Genomic DNA, 9103 nt, shown 5'->3' on the forward strand with positions numbered 1-9103 from the left:
CACCCCGCCGTTCCCTCGCCCTGGCAGAGCTGAATCACCAGGGCCCGGTTCAGAATGCTGTCAGACCCAGCACGTTGCCGGGAGGACCTGAAGGGTCATCTCGTTGTCTGTTTTCGGCGAGGACCGCACACTGTCATGGGAGGGATGTGATCCACGGCAGGGTTGTCTCTGGGGCCAGGGTTAACTGCTTCCGTCTGTCCTGCCGGCCGGAAAGCCAAGGAACCAGACTTCAGTTAGTTCAGTCAGGCTCAGTCGTAGGGCCAGGACCCAAGATGTGGCTGCAGGCCAGTGACCCAGGCTCCTGTCTCTCCCCTCTGAAGACCTGGGGGTCAGTTCTCAGGTAACACTGGGCCTGCACGTTTGAGGCCGAGTCCCCCAGAGGGTAAGGACAGCTAGATCTCGATGGCTCTCAGCTGCCTGAGGCCGTGACTCTGCAGATGGCATGTTTCAGGAATGTAAAGACAGCCGGAGGAAGGGGGGCCGAGTCCCCAGCCCATGCTCTGCCTGACCGTCACTGCTGTGGGGGACGGGGGAACGCAGACCGCGGCTCTGCCCCGTTTCTCCCTTGCTCTGTGCCCATGGGAGAGTCCCCGAACCTCTGAGCACCACGTTCTCGTCACTAAACGAGGTGTCGGCTGGTCGGGAGAGGTGCTGCATGGGTCCCAGTTCGTAGCAGGTGGATCCCATTAAATAATCCGCTTCCTCCCGCCTCCTGCCCCCTCTGCAGGAAGTGAGGACAAAGTCAGGGCCTTTGATAAAACTTGCTCCTTTCCCTCCGCCTGCACCCTGGCCTCGTGTGGCTCTAAGCAGAGGGCAGTGTGCGAGACGGCGCAGAGCTTCACCAGCCCGCCCCTCGTCCTGTCGGCAGCATCTCTTTTAAAAACACACGAACACTTCACGGAACATCAGAAGACATTAAAAACCACGATCACACTTCAAAACGAACAACAGTTCTTTAGTATCAGCCAATACCCAAACACCCTCGGTGGCCTTTGTGCCACTGGAGTGGCTGAACAAGGACCCCAACGAGGTTACACGTTCTTTGCTGTCATTAAATTCTTATGAGGTTGAGAAACACTAGCCATTAACTAGTGCTATTTCTGCAATCGATTGGGCTCCAGCTAAGAAAAAGCACTTCTTGCAAATGCACGTAATGGGACCCCTAGAGACAGAGGGTCCAGTCGGGGGACATAGTCACACGTCCCATCCCATGGAGCAGTCTGATAGAGTGCGTGTGGCAGGCGTCCATTGTCACAAACGCGTGACCTGGGGGGTTTGCCCTCTCGTCTACCCTTCGAGCCCCCTTACTGACTGCAGACGGCCTCCCACGGAGTCCCCACGGCCTTGCCTGTGTCACATCGTGTCCACGAAGCTCCCCCTGCGTCCAGCGCACGGCGCCCACGCTGGGAGCGGCTGGGGCACAGTCCCCTCTGTCCTCTCAGCTCCCAGGAATGAGGGGCCCCCGTCCTCTTCACCTGCAGCCACCCCACCCCCGAGGCTGAGAGGGTGTCCCCAAGTCCCCACCCAGGTCCGAGGACCACACAAAATGGGGTCACACCAAGGTGGGTCGAGGGTCTCTGAACCCCCTGATCAGCAGGCTGTCTGCTCTTGGTCGTCTTCTGTCGCACGTATGTGTAGAGCACAGACGTTCGACACGAGCCGAAGGCTGCATGAACGTGGACGAGGCGCTGGGTGGCGTCTAGGGTGCTAGCGGGAACCCTGGCCTCACTCACCAGCCGAGGGTGAGTCACGCCAGCCGCCCTCTCCAGCCCCGTGATCGAGCCCGCAAAAGCTGACGGGTCAGTGAATGACCCTCTGCACACCCCCAGCCCCGCTGCCATACTGTTCCCTTCTGGAGGCCATGTATTTTGGGGAAAGATGGCATTTTTCTCCCAACTTTGCATCTCATCCCACATCCTCTGGGAAAGCCAGGGAACTGAGGCTGGAAGCAGCAATCAGTGAAAACGGCTTCCGGCCGCGTGACCCTGCGTGGGGGCTGTGCAGTCACAGTGACTGCGAGTTCCCGCTGCAGTGAGGGCACGTGGCCCCAGACCGGGCCGGGACCGGGCCTTCGCTGCAGCCTGTCCGGCGCACTCGGACCGTGGGATGCGTGTGTCATCCGCACAGCTGGTGCCCGCATGTCTTTGGTCTCACCCTGACCACGGTGTCACCGGCTCACGTCCCTTCTCACCTCAGTTCACCTTCGGCCAGGTTTTCATGCTATTTGATGTTATCTCACTTAGTTCTGATCTCCGCCCTGCAAGGGGGGGCATTATCACCAGCAAAGTGGCACCAATGAGCTCTGTGTCCGGCCCGGGGCGCGATAGCACCCCTGCGTCCCTGCGTCCCTGGGTCCCCGGGTGCTGTCCTTGGGTCGAGGGTTCGTTCCACCATTGTAGCTGCACCCCAGCAGGCGATGCATACGGGTCTTTACGGACGGAAGCGACTCGAGGCCAAAAACTGCCTTCGTAATTTTGTGAAACCCGACTCTCTAGGGCAGGCCCGACGCAGTGCTTGCTGTGAGTCTGGTGGGTGAGCGAACGTGGAGACGAGCACATGAGCCAGCAAGTAGAAAACAGACGTTTCGAGAATAACGGGTGCTGTTACAGGAGGTCGGACAGGAGAAAAGAGGGTTTGAAATCTAATTCTGTCCTCAGGCCAGAAAACAGCCCTCGTGTTGCTCCTCGTCACGTCGTCACTTTGCTCAGCAGCAGACCCTTTTACTAATTAGGCGAGAATGAGCGCTGCCCAGGCGTCCTGACTGTGGGAGGCCTGGTGTTTGTATCTGTTGCCTGGGCTGGCGCGCGCGGACACACCGTGTCCCGGAACCGCCGTGTCGTTAGGTGGCGTGATGCGGGCCGACATTAATTAGGTCTCTCTCCTCCTGCCCGCCGCAGCGCCTGCATCTCCGCCGTCATTTCCTCCTTTCGTAATCTGTAGCGCGAGCTGAGCGGCTGGACACTGACCGTGGTCCCCTCTGAGCAGGGCGGCACAGGGGCACCCCAGGCCCTCCGCCTCCGGAACCCAAGACAAATGTCCACTTCCGTCTTCCTCAACTTGGGGACCATGTTCCCACACTATTCGTCGTCCAGCTTCCAAACCGAATCACCAAGATCCAGAAATCCTGCCAACAGTCTTTGAATGAGACAGGGAACTGAAGGTCAAAGGGGACTAGACCGCTTCTGTCCGGTCTGCCTTGTCCCTTCGTCACCCCTACTGATCCCCTCCCCCCCCCCCCCCCCCCCCGTGACCTGCCCTGAGTGATGAGCATGTCAGGCCAGGCCACGGAAGCATGGGAAATAGCTCGGCTTCCATGGGAACCCTTATGCACGGGGACGCCAGTGCTTGGAAAAATAGTACTTTTTTTTAGATTTTCATTTTTAAATAGCACAGGGCGGGGGGTGTGACAGCAGAGCCCTGGGCTCTGCTGGTGGCAGCGAGGCCTCGGGGTTCACGGTCTGTGCCATCCTGTGGCAGGTGTCCCCAGCAGCCAGCTCTGTGCCTTCGGAACGAGCTGCATCATCCTCCGGTGGAGAGGAGCTCATTCTGTGTGTCAGACAGATCTTTCTGACTCGTCCTGTTCCGTTGCACCCATCCCATCCTGTTCTATACATTGACCCGTGCAGTAAACGTTTACTAAGCAGCACCCATGTGCTGTGATGAGGATCAGTGGACAGATGCAACGGAGCAGTCACGAGAACGCGTAACATTACAGAGCGCGATTCCATGCCACGCGCACCCTCAGCACTGACCGCTAACCGATACGTGTGTGTTGATGAGCTGGCCACAGAAAATCCTGAAGCATGTTGAGTGCCTAAGACAGGGCGCCCCCTCTTCACAGCGAGGGCACCTCGTTTGTGTTTCATACCAGATCTGCTGTGGGCTGGGTGCCGTACGGGCCTTCCTTCGCCACCCCCACGCCCCTCGCGTGCACCTGCCCCTCTGCTCCTCCTCGTCCACCTTTGCCTCCTCCGAGAAGCCCCCGGCCCAGTGTCTCGCCACCTTCTGGACACCGCGCCCTGGACGGCTGCGGGAGGTTGTCTAGCAGTTTGAGACGTCGGTACGCTCGTGCGTGCCGGCCGTTGGCCGGGAACCGACAGCACAGCAGACGTGGTCACTGGCTAAGTCGGCGACGATGAGTGAAACTGAGGACACACACCTCCTCCCTGTCTGCGTTACTTCACGTCCCCTTCCTGTCCACCAGGCCATCACGCTCACGTGTCCCTCTGCCTCTCACGAAAGCCGAGGGCTCAGACGGAGCAAAAGAGAAAAAGGGAACAGAGTGGAGAGAGGAGAAACAAGGCAAAACCCTGGAGAAGCAGCGGCGCTGAAGGCCGAGCGCGCGGGACCGGGTCCAGAGCGGCCGTTCTCCGAACGAGGCCGAGTCGGCCGTCAGGTCAGGGCCGAGGCAGGGACAGGTGCCCCTTCTGCATGGGGACGTGGGGGCGTCTGCGCCGGCAGGGCCCGTGTGTGGATGACGCTCTTGCAGAGCAGATGGGGTGTTGGGGCCCGAGCTCCTGGCTGAAGCGCCACACGGCAGGCGGGGCGGGACCACGTGTGCCGGGATGTCGAGCTTATGGGCCCCAACTTCTGGGCAGACAAACGAGCAAGAAACTAAACGGATAATCCGAGCGACTCGCAGAGCGAGCCTGGCAGAGCCCGAGACAGAGTCTCGGGTTTTATTTCTGCTCCCTCCACTGGGAGCTCGTTCCAGCCCCGGTGCTGCCCTCACTGAGCCCCGTCTGCCATGACATGGCCCCAGGTGGCCTCGGCCACAGAGAGCGTTCTGGGGGAAGGACAGGCGCAGAAGGAAATGAGAAGACAGTAACTAAGTCACAGTTTTAATGTCACACTGGTGCTTGTGAGGGGAGCTGTGCTGTGGGCGCTGAGGCGGATGTGTGCATCGCACACTTTCTCGGCTGCCCCGCACCCATAGTCACACGTCCCACGCGTGCCGCACACACCCGTGGCCTGTCTCCGTGAGAACGGACGAGGGCCGCCGTGGATTCCCACCTCGGCTCCGTCAGGTTTCGGCCAGAGTGGTCGGGGGAGGCCCTTGGAAGTCATGTTTACGGGGCCCAGAACCGAGACGCGTCTGGCTCGCGTGGGCGGTGTGTCCGGGTGTCGTGGTGTTGCCATGCCCTGTGCTTTACACGGGAGATCAAAGGAGCTTAAGGCTCAGCCCCCCGAACGGGTTCCCGAGTCCAGCTTGGAACACAGACACACACGTCAGCGGCCGTCACGCAGCACGGTGACTGTTCTATGAGCATGCGTGACATGCCAGGGTGACCGCGACAGGATACTTTGGCTCTCCCCAGGGTACAGCGGCTTGTCCTGTGGAGTCATGCTTGGGATTTGCTTGGTGCTCCTTGAGCTCAGACTCGGGGTGAAGCCGTGGGCGACTTGGAGTCCAGTCCTGAAGCCGGGCCCCCTGCCCCGACTGCACGTGCCACAGGAAATGCCGCCGGTGGGGGCCAGTGCAGCGTGGCCGACACAGCCACTCGCAGCCGCTGCTTGTCCCTGACGGCTCAGTGCACAGGGGCGTGGGCAGGGGCCCGGGGACTGACCAAAGCCACGTGCACGAGTAGCACTTTCTGGGGGAGCACATCACCCAGCAGCGTGATTTAGCTTCGTAGCTAGAAGTGGCTGAAGGGCATGTTGGGCTGAGCCTGTCATGTGACAGATGAGGGGACAGGCCTGGCAGTAAGAGTCGAGGATTTTTTCCAGTGTTAGACGTGTAATTAAGGGCAAAGCAGGGACCGGAGCCCTCAGAAGTCTGGTGGGCAGCGCAGCGCAGCGCATGGCCCTGCCAGCGAACTCCAGAGTCAGCCGGCTTAGCTCTGGTCCCTGCCCCCACCCCCTGCTGGCTTCTCAAGTGAGTTGTGCAAACTGTCACTCAGTTTCTTCCATAAAGTGGGGCTGATACTGCAGGATCTGCCATGTGAAACATGAACAGCGCTCGTAAAGCAGTAATCCGGGTTAGGATGCGATCGTGCACACTAGCCAGGGACGCAGTAAGAACGCAGCGGTGGGAACTATTGGAACAGGCGTCCCCGTTTGTGTGAGCACGTGCCTTCTGCCGCAGAGGAAATGGGCTTTCGTTCACTTCCGTCTCTCTGGCACACAGAGGAGCTTCTTCCTCAGGCCTGCTGCTCACGCGTCCCTTTCCCCTCCGCCTCCTTTCAGGGCCAAGGAGATCAAGACCAAGTTGGGACTTCTCCTCCAGAAGCCGGAGGCCGCTGTCGACCTTGTCGCTCCGTGCAGTGAGAAGCCGGCCAAGACCCAAAAGTGAGTGCTCAGGTGGCTTTGAGCTCTGTCCTCCGGCCGGGGCCGGCCCCAGCGCACCCGCCACCCCTCCCTACAGACCCCCGAGCACGCGCTGGCGGTCCTCACAGCCTGCCCGGGCTGGCTATGAGTGAGCATGTTTCTGGACCCCTGCGTCTGGAGCACGATGCTGTGCCCGGCAAGACCTGGCTGGAGAGACAGACCAAAGCTTATAAAATGCCACCGGCCCCCTCATCCCCGTCCGCATCGATCCCACATGTGGTGGGAGATGCCCGTCCACTCGTTGCCCTGTGGCCAGGTGGCCATTAACACTGGCCCCCTCTGCTGGGACTCTCGGGGCTGCTTCCCCAGCAGGGAGGGGCCGACATCGAGACAAACCACCAAGCCTTGGTCGTCCCTCCCAGGCCCAGCAGGGGACGGAAGACTGTCCCTTGGTGGTGTAAACCCATGAGCAGCTCTTTCTCTTGAATACACATATGGGCAATTTCCCCCAGTCCGTGGATCAGCATCTGGCCAGGCCGCAGCCCTCCCTCTCATCCCCACACGTGCACGCACATGCACACACGCATACGTGTGCACACGCACACGTGCACTCGCACATACACATGCGCGTGCACACACACACACGCACATTGGCTCAGGCATAGCAGATGCAGCATCTGGCTAGGCCTGCAGCCCTCCCTCCCGTCCCCACGTACGCACACACATGCACACATGCATGCACACATACACATGCACATGCACCCACCCACTCTGGCTCAGGGCAGCTCACGGCCTCAGCCCTGCTGCCCACGGGGCCTGTCATCGCTGGGACGTTGATGTGCCTCGTCCCCTTACAGATGAGGTGCTGGAGACAGCAAGAGAGGAAATGGGGGAGAAGGCAAGCCACGTGCACTCAGATCCCTGCTCCCTGCGAGCTTCGAGACCGCGGACCTGCGGTCAATCGCAGGACGCCCTCCAGCCTCCGTTCTTTTTAAACGATTTGTGTGAATCGGCCGGTCTTTCCGGCCTAATGGCCTCCAGTGTAACACAGCTGGGTTGGGACACAGACGGTCCTTCCTCTTCACTCTCTCTCCATCAGCCGAAGTGGGTATTGCCATTGTCCCCCTTTCCTGATGTCAGGGCGAGCCCCGGGTGGAACCAAAGTGTCACTGAGTTCCCGCCTCCAGAAGCAGGGCTGGTTCAGTGTGCAGCGTGGGGGGCGGCCAGGGCAGGGGGGTGGCCCCGGGGGAGAAGTGCCACAGTCTGCAGTAGCCACTGATCAAAAAGTCCGTTTCGAAGTGAACGACGTGACACTTATGGTCTGCTGTCATGCACACAGGACCACACGCCCCACCCCGATCCTCTGCCTTGTCACCCCACGCAGACGCCTGAGCGGTCTGGGCTTCAGAGAGCAGCAGTCTGGGGAGAGCACCTGGGCTGACGTTTCCTGGGCTGTTTCTTTCGCCTCCCATCCCCTCCTTTCCCAGACGTTTTGTAAACATCTCCCCGCCCCCCAGAGACGTCTCTGTGGCATCTCAGCCTTCGGGCTCTTCCCACCCCCGCCCCCAGCAAGTCCCCAACCTCCCGCCCACAGGAGGGGACGTTCTGCAGGGGCCACGCTCTTGCTTCGCCCCACTTTAAAACTCGGCCGTGCCTGCCTTGTACTCACGTTCTCCTCTCAGAGAAGAAAACAAACCTCAGAAGATAAAATAAACCTTCTCCGGACAGAATGTATTTTTACACTCTCTGCTTTTTAAAAAAAGCAATCCCTTTTCAGAAAAGCATTTTCTATTTTTGAAAACACATTTTTATTCTCATTAGGAAAAAAAATTAAACCATTGAAAAAAATAAAAAATAGACAAAAAGACACCTAGATAGATCCCTGTCCCCCAAGACAGCATCTGCTGCGGCCTTTGGCAAGGCCAGCTATCCTTCCCCTCCAGAGCCGCATCCACTGGCACAAATGGCTGCCCACATTCCGCGCTGACAAGTGTCCTCCCAGCCCCTCTCCCTTCTACCGAAATCCAGGCTGTAGGAACTCGCCGTGGCTCGCGGTCAACTTAGTTTAGATTCTAGACGTTCCTCTCCTCCCTGCCCACGTCACTAATCTGTAACTCCATCTTCTGTTCTTGATTCACCACTTTGTCACTCTAGAAGGAGCTCCACACCCAGATGGTGGCTGGCCGTGCTCAGGTACAGTGTCACCGGCCTGGGACCAGGGGCCTGCAGAGTGAGCACTGCTGTGAGGGTTAAAGGTGCCGGCACAAAGTTTGGCCCATAGACGTCAGGAAGCTCTCTCTGCCCGGGTTGCTGTGGCCGTGGGTGTGGGCAGGAGACAGGTCGTGGGCAGGTCACATTGCAGGAGGAGGCGGGCAGCGGGGCTGTGGGTACCGTGCCCCTGAGTCATGTGACTCCCGTTCCCCGCGTTGGGACCGAGAGCACGTGAGGCCGTTCCCAGGGGAGTTTAGATGTGGGTGCCGGGGACTGTAGATTAGAAAAGCAAGGGAAGGCAGTCCACGGGCTTGGATGAATTAACAGACTCCCATGGCTGCAGCCAGTAAGTGTCAGGGTTGCCCGTAGCTGTGGAGGTGGATCCTGGGGCTGACCATTTTAAACCTGAGTTTGAGTTATTTGTGGCTTTCAGCAGCCAGACTCCCTGTGGGCAAACAGAAGCGTTGCGAGCGCCCACATCACGTCGACGCACCTGTGCAGGGTGGACGGGGGCCACAGGCTGTGCCGGGTGGGTGGGCGAGGGACTCAACGGGCACAGCACAGGGAGCGGTCACTTCCTGGTGCAGATGGCTCACAGTCAGCCACCTCTGCCGTGTTTACTCCT

The 9103-nt window shown here is 59.6% G+C and overlaps 1 protein-coding gene across 1 annotated transcript in view; it reads left to right on the top strand.

Moving 5' to 3' along the window:
- RGS5 (regulator of G protein signaling 5) overlaps positions 1–9103 on the top strand; it is a 20274-nt gene that overhangs the window by 1261 nt on the left and 9910 nt on the right. Inside the window, exons 2-3 of the mRNA XM_006907936.1 lie at positions 5380–5543; positions 6187–6288. Of these exons, the coding sequence (XP_006907998.1) occupies positions 5380–5543; positions 6187–6288 (266 nt within the window). The remainder of the gene's footprint in view (positions 1–5379; positions 5544–6186; positions 6289–9103) is intronic.

Source organism: Pteropus alecto, unplaced genomic scaffold (genome assembly GCF_000325575.1).
Source record: "Pteropus alecto unplaced genomic scaffold, ASM32557v1 scaffold101, whole genome shotgun sequence".
Taxonomy (NCBI): Eukaryota; Metazoa; Chordata; class Mammalia; order Chiroptera; family Pteropodidae; genus Pteropus; species Pteropus alecto.